Consider the following 21,404-nt stretch of genomic DNA (forward strand, 5'->3'; position numbering starts at 1 on the left):
AAAAAACAACAGCAATTATATGGAAGAATGTTACAGAGTATAGACAATACAGCATTAAACAAATGAGAATGACAGCTCTCTTAAATTATTCCTAATAGGATGATATGGACTGACATTACCTCTGGATAACTGACTGCTACTAAAGCTGACTGACATGAGGACAGGCTTTAACATTTGCAAAAATCATTGATTTTGCCGTGATCTTGATTCAGTGTAGTGTGGCGAGCACACAGCGCTGCATTTATTTAGCACCGCAAAAGAAATCACAGCACATGATGAGACGGCGCTTGAAATAAGAAAACAGGAAGCCCTAATTTCCCAGCATGAGACCAGAGATGAGCTTTCAATATATCAATGTTGGTACAACCTTAAAGCTACTAAAATTGGTCAGCATCAAAACACTAACAACAGTAATACATGGGAAAGATGAATGTGAGGTAATTTGCAGGGTGCTGAGAGAGATGTCGGTCTGTGTGGCAAAAGCTGAGATGAGATTGAACCAGTGGAGAGGCTTGCATGCTCCCTCATCACTACCTCTCATTAGGACAGATGTTGGAAATGGCAGAAGTCTCTAGGTTCATGCTGTTATACTTAATAGATGTGGAAGAATAACCAAACACAGCACATTACGATTCTGTTTCAGACTTGCCTGCTAAAAAGCAAGTCCTACTTTATACTACGGATGTCAAAATCTGGTATTGATATGCGTTTTACAATTTTTTTAATTCTCAAAAATGTAAATAGATAGGACAAATTTTTTTTTTTAATTGTGTAGAATTGAAAAAAAAAATGATTAGAATTGTTAAAATGTACATAGGCAAGACAAAAAATTTGATTAGAATTAGGGCTGTGCGATTAATCGAAATCGAATCGAAATCGCGATTTGAGACGTTGCGATTTGCTAATCGCAAAGCCTGCGATATGGACGCGATATTACTCTGTTCCAGAGCATATGCATGACTGCCAGCCTTGAGTTGCAGTCTTACTCGCCCTGGGCTTGTAAAAGAACATGTATCAGAGCTGTATTTACTTGAAGCAATGTTTACTTAAGAAATATTTGAATGCTGTTTTAATTTACTATGTTATTAATATTTAACTTTAATAATTAAAAGTAGTGTTTTTTTTATAATTGCAGTTTAAGCAATTATGTAAAAGCAGTGCAGTTTCATAATTGCTACTGAACATTGCTGTAGCCTTGAAATTAGTACCTTGAGAAAATCACTTGTATTCGTATCGACTACTGAAATACTGCTGTCGTGACAACCTTATTCTATACAATGGTTTCATGTGCTTGGTTTCTGCAAGGGAACACAGGAAGGGAAAAACACAACAACTAAAATCAATATAATTTTATGAATGATGTGTCCTGTATAATCTAAAACCCCAGAGAGGTGAAGTGTGTGGAAAACAGCAAGCAATAAATTGAGGGCCCAAGGCCATCTGTTACAGCATCCAGGGCTCAGAGCGTGATGGCCACTGAGGCAAACATATAATTACGAAATGAAAAGTGGTTCACTTGTAATGGAGAGCGGGTGAAAGTGCGTCACGCCATTGCCATCCATACAGAAGTTGCTCGTATCTGGCAGTAGAGTGGAGCGGAAGATATCATTTTGAATGGAGATATCTTGGCTACTTAAGGCTCAGTGAGCATTATCATGCTCCAGTCTGAATATCACAGCACTATGCATGACCAAGACAACTGTGGTGAAGCACCTGTAGTGTAAGTATGGACAATATGCTGCAGCGGACCTGGTGGACCTCCCTCACCAGCATATGGTGTTTTCACTTACAGACAACACAAGGGTCATGTGTCTATTCTCAGTAAAAGCAAAAAAATAAAATAAATAAATAATCCAACCTGCTTGACTGATTGTGCAGCATGAAGCGACTGCAAAATGAAAACGCAGCATTGAGGACAGTGTTATCAACACAAACATCCCACACTTTCACGAGGTGAACAAAGTTCATTAAATCTTTTGTTCATTGTAAACACTTAAGTTGGGTAACAGGAAGAAAAAGCAATAAATATCAGTGAAAGATGCCTAATATTATGTTAGTGAGATAACATGGTTAAAAAAAAATAAAGTGTAACGCCATATATATATATATATATATATATATATATAATAAAAAGACAGACAGACAGACAGATAGATAGACAGATAGATAGATAGACAGATAGATAGATAGATAGATAGATAGAGACACACACACATATTTTAACACTTAATATTTTGTTACTTGGTACATATAAATAAAACGCTAAAATAATTTCCATCAGAAAAATATTTATTTACTATTGATTTTTTTTAGAGAGAGAGAGAGAGAGAGAGAGGAAGGGAGATGTTATTTTTTACTATAATCAACATATGGCTTAATGCATGTAAAGGTATAATAAAAGGGGCTTTGTGAAAAATAAATGTGGAGAATAATTTTAGTATTGGGTGTTCTAAAATATGAAGTTATAGTGTGCAGCTTCAAATTAACCTAACTGGTACCCTTAACCACAACATCTGAAGTATTTACTGATCTAAAACATAATACAAACCAAACCGTGAAAAATCTGAACCGATACACCCCCAGTTATTACAGTACATCGAGTATAACCACAACACACTGTTTGGCACAGAGATAGGACAGGGGTGTTTTGTGGAGGAAGGCTCTGTCTCTAAACAGCGCTGGCTGTCGCTGTAAGTCAAATCACTTTTCAGGGTTAAGACTAGAGTATCAGGTGGATGAAATTGGCTATGAAATTAAAGGGACAGAGCTCTAAATAACACACTTCCAAGGTATTTCTCTTCATTGTATAGCAGGGAGGAATAAAACCAGGTAAACAGACAATAGACAAATCTCTCGGTGGATCTACAGAAGACGGTATCCTCTGATTACATCAAACAAACAAAGGATTTGGGCTTTGCAACCGGACATGCTCTATTCTTCCTGCAGTGTCTCTCTATATCTAATGAAGTAGTGAGTGCACCAAGGGTTGCATTCAGAGGCAAAGAAAGCAACAAAAGGCAGGAGAGTGGCATCTCTGCGATTCAGGCAGAAGCCGCTATTGACACTAGCTTAGACTGAGCTTTATACACCCATAAAGCCTGGGAGAGCAAAACAGACAACTAAAGCAGATGGACCCAGAAAGAGCATTTTTTCATTAAGTCCAAAAGACCTAAAGATTATACCAGGCATAATGCACACGCCAGCTCTTTGTGTTGGAATAAGCATCATCGTGGTGATTGTAAAATTCTTACGCATCATGAACCAAAATCTATTAAACACGAAATCCAATGCCAATCTATTCTCTGAGTGGGTTGAATCCATTGAGATTCATTCGAGAGGGTGCAGATCAGATACATCTAAATACTGTAATCCCTTTACTAATGATGGCATCTCACACAGAAACACTCTCTGAAATTACTAAGGTAACGAGCATCAGACTTCGATAAAAGCCAATCTCAGGTACATCTTCAGTGAGCCTTTACCTCCACTCACCTGTTTTAAGATGAATAGAAACCTTGTTAAACAAGTTCAGGGATGAATTTCAATCTAGGCTGTTTAAAAAAAACAAAAAAACAAGAATGCTTAGCGCAATGTGAAATGGCATTTATGTTGTGTTATAAATGTTGCAAAATAAATGGCAGTAAGCAGCGCTGAGACATTTTTATGCATGCAGCTCTGCACTGCATTAAAATGTTCAGGAGTCGAACGGCACTCTGCTGGTCCACTGTCTGGACATCAATTGCATTCTATTCAAGAAAACTGGAAACAAGTAAAATCTCAAATCAGATTTGTTCATACACACTTATAAAAAACAGACACATTGATAAATGTGTAAATGCAACACATTCTATCTAATACAACCATGTATGTAACTGCAGTTAGACATTTTAGGATTGTGTTTGTGTTATTTTTTAAGCATTACACTGATGCATAATACATTAAAAAAAGACAAATCCTATGTTAAGTTGTATTCAAATCTGCAGACATTTTATAAAGTATTAAAAAATATCTATGAAATTAGAGGATTGGTACCTGACATACAAAATTAAATCCATCCTGTAATTTCTTTAAAATTATTTAATAAAATGTCTTAGCTTGTAATCACAAGTGACAGTGATTTGTTAATCCCGACCAGCACTGAGAAAAAACAACTGGCAAATCATCACAGCGTCCTTCAGAGTGCTTATTTATGCTGCATTGGCAATCTAAAATTATTACTGCCACATTCAAAATGAAGAGCAAATAGCTGAAATAAGAGAATAATTATGTAATAACGCACCAATCTTTGTTAAACACTTTTCAGTAGTCACAGACAGTGCATATGAGCTGAGAGTGCATGTCTGCAGACAGACTCTTCTCAAGATGTTTACCAAAGCAAGGAAAAAAAAAAAACATTTTGGTTAGCACGCTTGGGAAATCAGTCAATATTCGATAAATATGCATGAGGACTACTTGCAGAACCGGCTGAGAGTAATTCCTCTAAATCAAGCCCCTGATCTCACTGAGAGATTAGGACTCTTCTGCAACCCTTTCACTGCTGCTATCTTGTCCTCAGTGATAAATATCGATGGAGAAGTCATTGTACACAATCTAACATGTGCTGCTGACAAAATTCATACATGTCTTGTTTAAAATAGATATATGCGATCTGAAAACACACTTACTATTTCTAAGTCCATATGCATCATCAAAAAAAAACAAAAAAAAAACTCTTAAAGCTCATGTTAAACACAAAGAGTGAAGTGTAGGCTAGTACTCTTGCTGCAAGTAAACCGCAGTAGAAACCTGAGGGTGTGCTTTAATCTTGGAACCCAATACAAGCAATATTTCTCTGAACCTAAAACTCTCTGATAAGTGAAATGTTGAGGCCTGAATTTCATGTGCAACAACGACAGCAAAAACTAGTCTAATTAAATGGCAGTTCCACATAAATTACTTGAGTGATGTACTTGATTAAATATAAAGCAATTAAATAAAAATTCAGAGTGATGCTCCTTAGCTTCAGCTTTAAACCCAATGATGATGATGAAATATATTAAACTTATTTTCAACTGCAAATAAGCTCATTGCATGCAAGGTGAAGTGAACAATGCTGCATTTCTCACAATGAAGCCTGGTAGACACCATATTTAATTAAATATGCAAATGAAGGCAATGTCTCAATAGCTGACTTGAATCAATTCTATTTTGGTTGGAACAATAATTTCCAACAGGACAAAAGCTGTGTTAGTGTCATAAATGAAAATGAAACAAAACTAAATAAAATGTTCTTGTTAACTGAAATATATATATATACTAATACAACTAAGAAAAACTTAATTCAAACACATTTTCAAGAGTGCAAAACTGACCACAGAACAAAGTAATTTTTAGGTATTAGTTTTTGATACATGCTATACTATAAACCCTTTACATTAAACATGAAAATGCCATTAGACTAAATAAACTGAAAGTAAAAAACACTGGAGAAGAAAAACTAACAATGAGTGAAAACTAACAAAAAAAAACAAAATGAAAATAAAAATCGAAATACAACTATATTAAGAATTGAAAACTATAATAACCCTAGACAGAAGTTGACTGAGACTAGGGTCATTAACTCTGCCGAGAGATGTTTATTAAATTAATTCAGTTAAATATGGGCTCTACCTTGACTCCATTTTGGAAGTTTGTCAGATGGAGAATATTAACAGTTCTATGGAGTTTTCACCAACAGTGATCAAATGTTTATGGTGCAGTGAATGTTCTTACCTTACGACCGTCGCTGGCATGGCAGTTGACATTTAATGGCGTGAGCAGGGCCATGAGCTTCTCTTCATTTCCGCTCCTGAAGCAAAGCAGCAGTTTTTTAAAGAACAAGAGGGAACAGTAAAAAGTAAAAAAAAAAAGAACAAGCTAACACAGTGAATTTCACAGAAAAGATGAGGAGTGAAGGGTAAAAGGAGAGATGGGTGAATGAAAGCCATAGTCAAAAGAGGAGGAGCACATAAGATGAGCAGCATCTATCAGAGGTTTGCTTTAAAGAACATAAAGTAACCGACACTGTAACTTCAATATACAGTTATCACATGCCTAGGAGTAGCACTTGCGGATACCCTATATAAAGTTTTCACTGTAACTGGAGTGAGCCGTGGCCTGGAGAGGTTTGGCTCATCAGCACCTGCCAGTGATTCCTTTACGTCTCGCCAGCAGCCCGAGCGTGACCAAGTATGACAGTGTTAGATATACCAGGCCTGCAACCTCTACGGCCAAAACCTTGTGCCATCTGGGGCCAAAGATGGGCCTGATGCCACGTTAATCAAAAAGTGAACAATGGCAAAGAGACATATCAGCTGCCGAACAATGTAGTAGAACATGTCAACATCAAGTTTTCCATCTTTGGAAACTGTCAGGTTCTTGCAAGTATACAAAAACAGACTTGTGTCGACTTTTTCCTGCCATAGAGGAGTTTTCCTCTTTTCCTGCAAAAACAGTACGGTTTGTTCCTCTCCAGTTGCTCTGGTCTCCACTTGCCAGTAACTACAGTTAACTGGCTTCAGTGAACAACACAAGATCCTTCATTTAAATGCGCACACTGCCGCCGACATGGTAAAATAGGACTGGCTGGGAGACTACAACTGGGAAGAGAGGCTGAGAAAAGGGAGGGTGTCATCAATCTTCTTGATGGGATTGAAGATGCATCCTGGTCTTCGGGAGATTACCACTAAGAGGACCGCAGGCCATAAGTCAAACCCGACTTTCTAGCGAATTGTTTGTGTGTCTATCAGCTTCGTCCATCTTCCATTCCGCAAGTCTCTACAAACAATTCTCAATTCATAGGGTTACTCGTGCCGTCTTCAGGAGAGGGGGACCGAGATCAACTTAATTCCACAACAGTGAAGCCCCCTGTGATCGTATGTGTTCCTAATGAACTTTCTTCCTAACAGTGGAGAGAATTACAAGGCCTTTGTAGTTCCTTTCTCTCTTGATCATTAAAACAACAAGAGTCCTGATTTGTATCCATGCTGCGGGCTGTGCCTGAAGGCAGGGGTATAAAAAGGAGGGCAAAACCAATGGAGAGGTAGACCAAAGTATGAAAAGGAACATCTTTTCTCTGTGACAAAGGCAGTGACTGCTGGGATTGCAGGCTCATCAGATGTTTCCCGAGGCAGGGTTGTTTCTCCATGGCAATGTGTCCCATGGTGACAATCAGGTGTTTGGTGAAATTGGACAACAAGTAGGATGTGAAGTTCTGTGTCTCCTTCGCATCCTCTTCCTCTGGTTTCACCTGCAGCACTCGGAAAACCGAATTCACTACATGGAATATAGTTTTCTGCCCATGGCATGCTGCTATATGGAAACTTTCAGGCTGTCCTCTGTGCAGATAACAGGCTCCTGCAGGCCATCACATGCACGTATGAAAACACATCTATTGAGTCAGACATCACCAGCCCTGATAGCACCTTCTCCGACACATGCCTTAATTCACATCCATGTGCACAGAAAAAAGAAAAACAGTGACTATGGAAACAGTACAAGGGAGGGAGAAAGAGAACGGAATTCATGGGAGAGTGGCAAATGAGAAGAGGAACGGTTGAGAAGGCATGTACTCACCTCGCAGCTTCCAGGAGTTCGTCCTTCTTGTATTCGCCTAAGTGATTACAAAAAATCATGGTGTCAGAGGCAGACAGGATGAAGGACGTACAGCAGCAGCAAGAAGCCAGAGTAACTAAGGAGCAGCGGACCGCCGGCAGCCCCACACAGACATGCTCAAATACACGCACACACAAGCATCAGTGCACCAACACTGCCTCGCTTTTCTCTCGTTCTCTGCCTGTCCCTCTCTTCTGGTGGTTCTGGTCTTCTTCTCTTCTCTCGCCTGATGAAACAGTGACGTTGAGCAGATTGTGGACGCGGCATCGGCAGTGTCTTGGATACGACGGACGAACTGACGCATATCCCTGTTCACTCCACAAATTAAATGGCTCTCTTTCTCAGGCAGACACACACACATATATACAAACACACACACACACACACACCCCTCCCCTTGTATACAGTGAGCCTGATACTTCCCCCTCCACTGTCTATTTTATGTTTGTACAGGAGGAGCCGTTGCCGTGATAACAGAAGGGAAAGGGGGGGAAATATGTAATAAACAAATTCCGCCCGCTCCACGCTCTCTCCCACCCCCCTTACCCACAATACCCGGCCTCTCAGCCAATCAGAGACACAACTAATTCAGCTGTGATTCCTCCCCACCCCCACATGTGCTCTCACTCTACCGAGGCTTGTGGAGACAAGAGAAGTGAAGAATAAGGGGGGGGGGGATGCAAAAAGACAGGGCGAATGAGGGAGGGAGTGGAAAAAGCAGCAGAAAGGCATGTGAAAATGTTGTGGAGAGGTGGATATCATGACATATGGGCTGCATGCAGGGGGTGTTTAAACAACAAAATGGCTAAAACAAAATGCTGCAAGCAGGGCTTGTTTGCCGTTTTTGTGGCAGTTGCAAACAAAAGGCTATGAATCACGAGTGAGGAAGGATGGTAACAAAGCAGAAAACAGCGTGTCTGGAAGACTCATTACATCCCTGTGCGCTCGTCAGGCCAGCGGGTGCGTGTTTTCACTGAGAGGGGCGGCCAACCTCAGAGACAACCCCCCCTACTGAGAGATCCAAATGGAGCGCAGTGCAAAAACACACACAGGGTCTAAAATTATGTTTTTGCCAATAGTAGGCCATAAATATTCTTACTAGCCATGAAATTGTATTTTGCATAATTTTTATAAACAATATATATTTTTGTGCACATGACAATGGGATTATTTAGCGCGCTTCCATATTATTCCCGAATTGATTTGCTTGCATTTTGACTATGGATCCTGTTCACACGTTTTTAAATTGATGGATCATATACTGTCTCTCTGTAAAACAAACAAACAAACAATAATGATACATTATAATTATATTCCTCATATATTTGTTTTTGTATATTACACACAGGTATCACAACATGATTAATTTTTAAAGTAAAAAAAGGGTATGAACACAAAGCCTTGTCAAATGTTTTCTTTAGTAGACTCTATGCCTTTTGTTTGAACCACAGGTTACACTTAATGAGGTTAAATTCAATTACATTAGTTAACACCAAATATTATGAATTACCAAGCAACAAAATTTTTACAGTATTTTTAATGATGCTAAATGTTAATTTCCACATACACTAATACATTTTAAGTTAAGTATATTTTTATAAGTATATTTTTTTTATTAATGTATAATGAAGAAACATGCATTAACAATAACCAACAGCTTATTTTTAAAAATACCATTAACCTAGATTGATAAATGTTGTTTATTGTTAGCTCACAATACCTAATGCATTGACTAATGTTAGCTAACAAAACAAAACATTTTTGTAAAGTGTTAACAAGTTGCGCAAACCACTTAAATCAGAGAGGAGCACATTATTATTTTAATAGCTTGACTTAGACCATGCAATATTGCATTTCCTAATAAAATTATTGATCATCAGCGAGAAACTGTTTTATTTAATCAAGAAAGTAACATTTTTAATGCATTTGGTTTTTGGCATGTGTTAATTCTTAAATCTGCATGCTCATATATAATGGGTTCTTTCACCCCAGATAAACAGTTCTAAAGACATTTTGGTGTCTGACTTTTGATCGGCTCAAACCAATCGCAAACCAGGAGAGATAGACTAAACGACCCGAGTTATATTGAGTGTGTTTAATGGATATAATAAATTTCACTGTGTTACAATCTAAAGCACGCCATGAGAAATGGAAACTGCGACGGTTGTCGATGGCAAAATGAACCAGGAGTGAAATCTTGTCACGTCCTGGTCTGGTCTGGTATTCTGAGAGTTTTTCTTGCTTAGTCAGTATTAAACCACTGAATGTCTCCAGGACAAATCACCTCCAGAACACTAAGTGACATTATTGACAGGAAGGAGAGCTAAGGAAAAGAGAGAGAGAGAAGAAAACACCACAGATGGTGAGGCAGAAAATATCACGACTTCAGAGACTATTAACGAGCTGCCTGCAAAGTTTAGCAATCTTTCATAACAGCATCAGAGAGACTATTAGTCTAGTCGTGATGTTGCAGTCAGATGTCAGATGCTCTCTTACATGAAGAGGATGCATGTTTACCCAAACACTAAAAAGAAAAATTTCACAATAAAAAAAATCATCTAGATTTATACATACGAGCAACGCACAACTCACCGGCATGACATTGGAGTTGTACTGACTTTCTTAGTAAGGTGTCCTGAATGGCTGCTAGGTAGCCGCTAATGTGTTCAAAGTTGTTGCTAGGACGCTGCTGGGCAGTTGCTAACAGCTCCATGCCTACCTCTATGATATCGCTAAAATATTCTGATTCCTATATATATGCCAGGCCCTTTTGCAATGAAAGACTATAATGAATATAGAAAATTGGCTGTGGTATCAAACACTCACTTTTGCAAAATACCCCTGACTCTGATTCTAAGCCGAATATGAGGGATTTCAGGATTCATTGAGGATATGCAGAGCTGAGAAAAGCAGCAATAATCCAGCAGTCTCATAACATCAGAGGAAGCTGCACTTTGAACACTCATTTTGAGAGTGACTTGCTATTGTTATATTTGGGGTCCCAGAGACCCCAATGATATACAAGTATTTAAAGGTGTCATATGATGCTTTTTTAAAGATCATTATTTTGTGTATTTGGTGTAACAGAATATGTTGACATGCTTTAATGCTCAAAAAACATTATTTTTCAAATACTGTACTAGGGCTGGATGATATGGCCAAAATTGATATCACGATATATTTCTTAATTTCGGTCGATACGATATAATTCCGATATCGATATGAACACTATTTATCTGAAATAGAGATCTTTTGTAACATTATAAATGCCTTTATCATCACTTTTGATCAATTTTAAGCATCCTTGCTAAATGAGTAATGTTTTAATGAACCTCATATTTTCCCTTCAGGCTCCTTCAATATATTTCTCTGATCTAATCGAAAGCCAGTAGGCAAATATTATTGAAATGCTATGCCTTTCTTTGACCACAAAATAGACATGCATTTTTTTCAGAAATGTGAGAGCTCAAAAAATACACTTACGTTCAAAGTTTGGAGTCTGTAAGATTTTTTTTATTTTCTTTTGAAAGTACTTCATTCTTTTATTCAGCAAGGATACATTAAATAGATCAAAAGGTCAGTTTTACATTGTTACAAAAAAAATATTTCAAGAAAATGCTGTTCTTTTTAACTTTCTATTCAAAGAATCCTGATCAATTATTAAAAAGGACAAATGTTTTCTAAATTGATAAGAAGAAGAAATGTTTCTTAAGCATCAAATCAGCACATTAGAATGATTTCTGAAGGATCATGTGACACTGACGACTGGAGTAATGATGCTGAAAATTCAGCTTTGCCAATGACATTTTAAAATATATTAAAATTAAAAAAATGTAAAAATTAAATTCCAATAATATTTCACAATATTACTGTTTTTGCTGTATTTTTTGGTATTTTTTGATCAAATAAGAATAAAGGACTTCATTGAAAACTCACTGACCCTGAACTCTCAAAACACATTGCGTAAGTAACAGCATTTTATAAGGAGGATTATGAAGTTTAACATTTTGTTTATTATCAGTTTTCATATGATTACAAAAAGTAATGAAGTATCAAACTAATACTTAGTAATATAACTGTAATATAATTTTTTATAATATAAATGTATAATTTTCAGTTACAAACTACACATTTATTAAAAAAAAATCATTTTAAAAAAACTTTACAAAGCCTAAAAAGAAAACGTTCTTGAGTTTTTCAATGAAAAACAGTATATGGTTCATATAAAATTAATTGAAGGATTTATCTGGTTTTTATCTGTTGTTGTATCTCTACTAGTCTACCCCTTCAGGATGTGCACAAATGATAATTTCCTCCCTCTTCAAACACTGCCACTGAAGCAAGGCCTAATCGCCTCTCTGACTGAACCGTGAGTACATCGGTTGCTTGAATTTCAGTATAGTTTTTGTGTGGGTGGGTGCGAGAGCAACAACTCAAAGTAAACATGTGCTGCCTTAGGACAAATGACCTGCCTTTGATTTCCGGGCCGACACACTGATAAAGTGCACTTGGCAAAGTGATAGAGTGCACTTCAGTCTCTTGCTGTGAAGGGAGTTGTGTGCGTGGTGCACGACTGTGAGCGAGGAAAGGTTAGGGGAACTGGCATGTGTGGTCAGGGAGACTGGACCCCTGCCTAGCTGACTCAAAGAAAGAGGACGGGTAAGGTGGTGTTGCATCGTAAAGGTGCTCTCCACGTAAGCCTACGGCTCCTTGACAAACACACTTTTGCTGAGATATGATGGGAAACGAAGGACAAATCCTGTTTGCTGTGCCACACAATTTTCTTTCTGGAGCCAAAATAAACATGGGGAGATTAGTTTCATTTCCTCTTCCTACACTGTGCTCGTCAGCGCATGTGTTTAGTCTTAAAACCTCCTTATTCATTTTCTTATTTTGGAAGAAAAGGCAATGTTAAATGATCATCTGAATGTGACCATTTTTGCAGTTATATGCAGAAAATATACCTCACTTTATGGGGTCTTTAGGACATATTTAGCTTCCGCATAAAACCTTCAACAAGGTTCAGTTCGGATGTGCCATATGCAGTGATTAAAAATGCAACCACATTTCTGAGAGATTTACAACCATAAATATGAACTAAATTCACTTCTGCTGTATTAATCAATTAAATTAATTCCACCCATTTTATTATTCAAAGGCGACACTGAATGAGCCACTGAACTAACACGTTTGTATAAACATACTAATCAGACAAAGATGCATCTGTGATATAAAATAATGTCCCTTCAAGGTTTTTTTGGCACATAATTTGCATATATTTTTTTCTTCATTCATCTCATTCTAACAAGCTTTTGAGCTGTAAAAACTTGAGAGAGATTTACATATTTTTTACAAAGTAGCTGCTTTTTATGTCGGGAGTGGCCTTATGGGTAATGTTTGTGTCACTCTGCAGTCCATTAAAGGGCTTAATACTTCATTTCAACTGAAGGGAACGAGAGAGAGAGACTGTAAAATATATCTCAGGCAGCACATTTAACTAAATAAATCTCATTTATAACAAATATACACTAAATATATAGCTGAGACATCATTATTTCCACGAGCATCTACACTGTGTGCCGTGATAAGCACCCACGGCTTTGCACAAACCAGAAAAACTCCTTCATTCTTCCCATTAACTGGCAAATGTGCAGCTCATTCCCAAAGCTGATTGAGGGAATAAACCATATTGAGAGGAGCTGCAATGTTCACCTTCTGTTAATATAACTCATGAGTCACAACTCTAGGCAAGAGAGACCCAAGTGCACAACCACACAGCCGAAAGCAAAAGACTGATCATGCCTCTGACAAGACCTGCAACTCAAATGATTGCTTCGTGGGCTGCAATTTATATAAACACGGTGAAAAAACCCTTTCGGTTTTGGATCAGTGACTCCAACTGGAAAGTTCTTGGGACTAGGCATTAAAAGATCAGAGCCCTGAGACATGGTCACAGTTAACTGACGGCAAAGTGGATCCCTTCTGCCAAACGGAGAGCTGGGAATTGGAAGCTAAGCCACGGAAAACAATTCAGCTGATCCCTCACCTCTCCTCTGGCTACACCGGAGAATTTAGGTGTCAGTCAAAACCTTGGCATACCCTGAATGAGCCATTAAAAAGAAAAATGTTATAGGGTTTGAGCCGTAAGGTATCGCTTCCATTCAGTGAGGACATCAATTTCACATCCTCAATACCAGGAAAACATTATTAAATATAACCATAATTCGAAATATTGCTACTTCAGTAGCCTATGGCTTAGTAATGTAAATAAGCAGTATAGAAGCTAATAAGCTAACCACAGAATGTATGTTTCTCAGATATCAAGATCCCTAAAGGTTTCTACTGGGTCATGCACAGCTTGGATGGAATCTTAAATAGTTTTTTCCCCATACTGGGATATCAGTTGTTCCTTGTGTGGTTTGCTAAGCAATAGATGTCAATGTTGGTCAATGTATGATAAATGAGGCGTGTCAAAGTCCATATAGAGCAAGTTAGGTCACTTGGTGGCCATTTGGAAACATCCCCATGCAGTTATTTTCTACCTATACAAATACACCTCCTGCTTGAATATAGAGGAATGAGAAAGGTCATATAGGTTCAATACATATATAAAAGTCATAAAGTTCAATAACATCTTTCAATAAATTCAGCAATTAAATCTACAACAATTAACTACAGCTCTTTCATTTCAAATCATGAATAAAAAATATAATAATAATATTTTTTAGAACAAAATAATGTGTGTGTGTGTGTGTGTGTGTGTGTGTGTAATTTAAGTATTTTTTATATTTTATCTAATATAATAGTAGATTTCATATAAATTCTTTGAAAAAAACTAATAGTTTTATTCAACAAGGACTCAAAAGTGACAGTAAAGACTACTTCAAATAAATGCTGTTGTTTAGAACTTTCCATTCTTCAAGAATCCTGAAAAAAAAACAATATCACAAAATTATTGTTATTTAATTTTAGGGAAGATTTAAAATGTTTTTGAAATAATTCTTTTATGCTTACCAAGGCTGCATTTATTTGATCAAAAATACAGTAAAAATGGTATAATTGTGAAATGTTATTCTAATTTAAAATATCTGTTTTCCCATTGATGATAGTAAGGAATGTTAATTGAGCTCCGAATCAACATGTGATTTCTAAAGGATTATGTGACACTAGAGTAGAGTAATGGCTGCTGAAAATTCAGCTTTGCTACAACAGGAAGAAATTAAATGGGAAAACAGTTATTTTAAATTAGAATAACATTTTACAATTTTACAATTTTTTTGATCAAATAAATGCAGCCTTGGTAAGCATAAAAGAATTCTTTCAAAAACATTTTTAAAAAATCTTCCCTAAAATTAAATGATTTTAACACAACATTTAATCAAAATTTACTACAAATGTTCAACACTAGAATATATGCATTATGCATTATTCACTGACAATGCTGTTGGTAGACTTTGGAATGGACACAAGGGAGAGCTACCACTGTTAATTAGACAATATCGCTCTATTACTGCTGGTTACCCACGGCAGGAACTGCCATTTCACAGCAAGTCAACAATTAGAGAGATCCGTCTACACTACTACATCAATCCAACATTATGACTATGCCATTGCATCACTGCCAAAAACTCAACCCGGCCAATCATAAGAATCTAACCCTTTTAAGAGAGCTCAAACAACAGAGTAAATCAGGACGTGCTGCGGCCCCCACTCTTCTTCATTTGTTTTATCCTGCATCTGGAGAGTTTGAGAACTAAGCTCATTATTTCTGTTTCTCTTCTCACCATGTCTTCTGTATTTCTGCCTACCATCTTATTACAGGCAGGCTGGGCAGCCGCTCAGCCATGTGTAAAACCAGGAAATTACAGCTCGGTGATAATAGCGACCAAGGGCAACAAATAGCCTGGGAAGATGAATCGCTTTCTTCTCCATCATGGGACAGGAAAACATCAGCTAGACCAATTGGCAAAACGTCTGATCTCCCAATGATTTACATTGTCAGGCTTTCTGAGCCATTATCAGTGTGGGCTGATTTGTCATCACTGAATGTTACTGCCACAAAAGAAAGGGAAATGGATAGGTGACAGCCAACGGTGCGCAGCGGAATTTGCATGTTCTCATGGTAACCCTTCTGAGTAATGCTCTGGTGGATAAAGACAAATGAAAACTCGGGAGGGAGGATTTCAGGGCTGCGAGAATTCATCAGGGAGCCGATCAAAATGGCAGCACACCACGGTAATCAATGAGCTGTCAGGGATGGAGGGCAGGCTTGTCACAGAGGAGAACAAACTGATGGAGCTCTTGTTGGGCCATGAGCATCAGTAAGTGAAAATGGGTGGCCCTTAAAATATATCCAATTGGAAAGTAAATTAGCCAGTTTATTTACAGGCCCTTTCAAATGACTCCTTCACATAGAGGTAAAAACCGTATCGAACTATGGCCAAAACATTACACATTTTGGGAATTCTACTTGTTTTTTATTTGTGGGGGAACTTTAAAGGGGTAATTTGTCAAAAAAAAATGTAAAAATTCTGTCACCTATTGCTCATCCTCATGTCATTCCAAACTAGGGTTGGGCCGATGGACGATGGCATGACAGACATCACGATGTTAAGCTGACATCGTGACCCCCCCCAACCCCCTCTCCCGCAATCCGCCACATCCCAGTTCCGTGTTCGGAAAGGAAATGAAGTGTACTACGGAAACCCTAAAGGGAATAAATAGCCTACGAGATGGGAGGATAAAAAAAATATTTCAATACTTTTTCTCGCAATTATATCGTTGGGTAAGTATAGGCGACTGTATATAAATTGCGGGCATCAGGGAGCCGCTATTGAAACCGCTTTCGATTGCGCGCTCTCATTTTACTTTCACTTTCACTTTTGAGATTCGCGATCACAAGGACTCTATACTATGGAGCAGCAGTACTTACCACACATTTGACAAGATTAGATGTTCGTCATTGGTGCTCAGGATCTGCAAATCATTTGCCATCATCCTATCAGACATTTCTCCTTACTCGGTGTACGTGGTAAGTGAACTTTCATGTACTGTAATGCAACAGGCTACCACTAGCAAGCGGCTAACCTTTTAGTGGCTCCATATAATGCGTTATTTGTTTCACGCTTTGGGCACACCCCACCCCCCGATGTCATCGTCCATCACGATGTTTCACTGTAGACATCGTCCAATGCCAATTTGGTAGACATCACCCAACCCTATTCCAAACCCGTTCGTTCATCTTTGAAAATCAAATAAAGATTATTTTAATGAAACATGAGATAACTGTCCCTCCATTGAAAGTCTAGCCAAACAAAACTTTAAACTTTCAGAAAGTACAAAAATGTTATTTTAATGGGTTTATATGTTCGGAACGACATGAGGGTGAGTAAATGATGACACAATTTTCAATGTTGGGTGATCAAACTTTTATAAAAGAAAGAGGAGAAAAGTATCAGTATGCATGCCGGACTCAAACCTGCCTGGTCCACATGAGCAGCAAGGCTGCATAATAACCACTGTACCACAGCTCCAAACAAAATATTTCAATAAAATACAGACAAACAAACAGTTTAGTAATTTCTGAGCATCCAACACCCTAAATAATTCATCAGAATATTGGATTTTACGCATTTCTGGTTCTGTAACCCAGTTAAATTGCATGATAATGGGTTGAATATATCAAATAAAGTGTTTCAAGCATCTTTTTTTTTTACTATGATTGTGGGACGTGGGAGTTTCCTGGTACCCTACACAGTCACAGATGTATCTGCTCCACTTCTGGTGTGTAATATACTTTTGCTGTGGGCATGCAAAAGGGATTATGTTCCTGCCGCAATAAGAGGTTTATCCTGCTCATACTGGGTATAAGAAAGGACTTAGTGAAAAACCCACCAAATGAGGAATAAAGCAATAGGAGAGGGTGGAAGGAAGGTGCAGAAAATCTTCCTTAATAAAATGGGTCATTAAAAAAAAAAAACACCACACCAACACTCAGACGTCGCCTTCGTGTTTCAATTGATCTCCCTGAATAAACGCGCCAACTATACTTCAAAGATCATTTGCCGGAGACACTCTGAATGGCGAAAATGAGCAATGACCTTTTCGGCTTAAACCCCTCCGCTGCCAGTTCCATTAAGATGTGACTCTCTCCAACTTTCTCTTCCTTTGCACGGCCCCCGCTTCTTCTTCTGATGGGTTTTAGCTTGTTTACTGCTGAGAGCTTTGTGTGCTGGTGTACGAAGGCGATCTGGCCCTGACACCGCCACGTAGGGATAACTGCAGGCTGGAGCAGTGGCCGTGACAAAGGATTAGGGCGTGCCGAAAGGTAGGGGTCATGGATAAAGGTTTTCTAATTGGTTAGGGTTAGTTTCTGTTGTAGCATTCACCTTTCCCCATTACTTCGACCTGAAGCTACCCCTGTTTCGACACAGCAGGCATCCTGAGCTGTGGGCACAGAGGACCCATTTAACGTTTCTGGCTTTAAGAAGCCTCCCTGCATAAGCCCAGCAGTCTATATGTGCTACGCTGCTTGCTAATATGTTCGTTGCTCCTCAGAGCTGTCAGGGAAGCCAACAGCACCTGCCCGGAAACAGGCAGCTTTCCCAGAGTGGACAATACGTGCCCGGCACCCTCAAATACGCTGTTGCTCCTGCTGCAGACTCTGTGTGTATGTGTGTCTGAGGCGAGCGCGAGCTGAAGAGACTGAACCAGCACCTCCCTCTGGGAGCTAATCATAATAACATTGTGAACACTTACCGGGCTATGACTTCCTTAAGAGATGCCATTTGTATGCAGGGCTACAGACATCTCATTTAAGGCTTTGCATTTAAGGCTTCAATCACTGAATTATACTCAAGCAAGGCAGCAAATTACTGTCTGAACATCTGTGCGTCGTCATTATATCTGTACCCATTGGTTTGACACCATCCTAATAGATTTGGCTGGAATAAGCACTAAAATAAAGCAAACCGATAGAGTGCCGTGCACCGAGTTTGACGACAGGAACCAGCAGGATACAATTTGTGAGCATGTTGCCTAAGCCTTTTGTTTTGTCAGCCTGATATTTGTCCAAAAGCTCACACTGACACTTACCCACAGGGGGGCAGTGTGAGTCCCACGACGCATGTCTCTGCCACACTAACGCTTTTTAATTCTCTCATTTTACATAGAGACCAGCAGGCAAAAGCACACAAACACAGCATTCCCACTGGCTCCTGTAGACAAGAACCTGATTTCAGATCACTGGGTAATTAGCTGCTAGAACTTGGAAAGGCTTTCAAATGAAAATCCAAGTCTGTGCAACATCACAGTCTGACATTAAACACTGTTTTCCTTATGTAAGATAAGAAATGCTGCAGTATATGGGTTACGGTAATTTGAACCGGCAAGTCTGGGCTCTTTACATTACCGATATCCTTGTGGGTCTATAACTGACCTTGGCTAATCTGGATATCAAATGAGATCTGCGCTACACAAGCATGCACTGTCAGGCTCAATAAGACTTTGCACGTATATAAGCCTAAACTGGGCTAATCTAGCAGGAATCTGTAAGAAGAGGAAGATAAAAGACAGCAGTGCAAGAAATCCAGGTACAGAAGCAAATCTGAAATGTGGAAAATAGGAGTGGAAATCGTTAGGCACCTCAAGACATGTCAATTTTTCCAGCAATCGCTGAGAGGTGGTTCTGCATAAAATCTATACTAAAATACCATATGTTTGCACTGACTTACCAATAAACGGGTGATTCTTCAACTTGTGGATTTTTATTTTGTTATATAAAGTTCACAGTAAAACGGTCTTGGAAACATTTTACTATGCCTTCAATGTTTATTTGAATTACTTTTCAGTTATTTTTAAATTGCAAATTTAAATTGTATGTATGACTGATATCGTGCCGCGCCTCAGACCCAGAATTTTAATCTTGAACTACGAAAAAAGTCCATCGCAAGAATATAAATTACATTTATATAAAAAAACTAAATTTTAAATGAAAAAAAATTGTATGCATAATTTCAAATAATTCTCAAATTATGCAAAAATATTATTTAATTGTATTTAGGATACATAAAATGCTAGCTATTAAATTACCCTTGAAAAGACACTTTACTTAAAAAAAAAAAAAAAAACACTTCAAATGTAATAATTTCTACCATTCTCACTGCAATCATAGAATACTAATTAATGTTAAATACAATTAAAAATTATATGATGGCAATGATCATGATATCTATATCTTTTATAGTTTATACTGTTTTCTATATTAATATATATTTTAAAATATAATTTATTCATGTGATGAAAACATGATTCAGAAAACATTTTAATATGATCAGGTTTTAATATGAACCTGAACTGGTGAACAATAAGAAACATTTCTAATTATTATCAATGTTTAAAAAAGCTGTGCTCAATAATTTTGTATACATTTTTCAGGATTGTCTGATAAAGAGATTAAGCATTTTATATGTATATATATATATACATATCTCTTACTGCAATTTTTGATCAATTTAATGCATCCCTGCAGTACAAAATAATTAAACTAGTCAACTAGTCACTAGTCAGAGTGTGAAAAGTGTGTAAAAAAACAAAAACAAAAAGAGTTACTAGTCTAAAAGTCTCCAAAGTTAAATAAACACCCAGAAATGAATAAGTTTAATAACCTATCATCAAATATGGCTGATGTAAATAATCTGATTTTTTTAATTATTAATAATTCTTGTTATGAATTTGCAGATTTAATACAGAACCATCTGAGAGTCACAATGCCTCATACATCAGTTCTGTGGATCAATTCTTCTCCTATACTCCTTGCAAAAAAGATGTCACTGCAGTGCTCTTGGAGAATATAAGGGAGACAATGAACAAATCTTTCCCTGCTTGATAAAATCTTAATAGGAATAGTTAAATGGCAACTTTAAGACTTACTAGCACCAGCTTGGTCCAGTAAGAGCGAGGGGCTGAATACCCTGATTTAACAGCCTAGTGTCCAGTGAAGAGGATTGATCAGCTTTATACGCCCACAAGCAATCTCTGACCATTAAGCTAAGTAATTAATTGAAGTTAATGTTGCCTCAGATATCCCTCTTAGTAAAATGGCTCTGTGAACTCCCATTATCAAAGCTCCTCTGGGTGCTTTATCAGCAAAAATTAATGAGTTTTCCTATTTTTTCACTAAAGAGAACCACAGGAAATGTGTTTTTTATCAAAGAAAATCTATCAGCTGTAAAACACTAGAGGAAAAAAAAACAACTGTTATAAATGGAGATGGGAGAGTATATTCAGACTAGGGCTATGCGATATGGACAAAAAAACCTATCGCGATTTCTTGATCAGTTTTGCGATTTCGATTTTAATCACGATTTTGACACACACAGACATGCTTTACAGTCATAAATGCATTCAGTGTGAATTTGAAACATATTTCCAAAAGAAATCCAATTAGAGCTTTATCAAGAAGCTGTACCATGTCTCTAGAACAGACATAAGGCAAAATAATCACTAAGTAAAGGTGTAACAAAATGTCTCTAGAATAGACATATATGGCAGAAAAAAAAAATTAAAAAATCCCATGTCCAGGGATTTTTTTTTGCCATGCATTGGTCATAGAGCTCTTTGTGGCGTTGCCTCAGATGTTGAACTAGATTTGTTGCGCCAAGTTCACACGTACTCCGTCTGCAGTGCGTATACAGTATACAGAGAGAGAGAGTGTGTGTGTGTGAGAGTGAGAGTGCGTGTGTGTGTGTGTGTGAGTGTGAGTGAGAGTGAGA

The 21,404-nt window shown here is 37.8% G+C and overlaps 1 protein-coding gene across 3 annotated transcripts in view; it reads right to left on the minus strand.

Moving 5' to 3' along the window:
- The window catches only part of LOC107708542 (tankyrase-1), a 76,112-nt gene that overhangs the window by 42,579 nt on the left and 12,129 nt on the right, over positions 1–21,404 (minus strand). For 2 of the 3 annotated variants that reach the window (XM_016512805.1, XM_016512804.1), the window contains exons 2-3: positions 7,594–7,630; positions 5,752–5,827 (exon numbers count right to left, since the gene is read on the minus strand). In XM_016512805.1, coding sequence (XP_016368291.1) covers positions 5,752–5,827; positions 7,594–7,630 — 113 coding nt within the window. Of the gene's footprint in view, positions 1–5,751; positions 5,828–7,593; positions 7,631–7,763; positions 7,982–21,404 lie in introns of those variants that run through there. The other variant, XM_016512806.1, reaches the window with a different exon arrangement.

The sequence above is a fragment of the Sinocyclocheilus rhinocerous genome, unplaced genomic scaffold (assembly GCF_001515625.1).
Source record: "Sinocyclocheilus rhinocerous isolate Xijiao unplaced genomic scaffold, SAMN03320098_v1.1 scaffold506, whole genome shotgun sequence".
NCBI lineage: Eukaryota > Metazoa > Chordata > Actinopteri > Cypriniformes > Cyprinidae > Sinocyclocheilus > Sinocyclocheilus rhinocerous.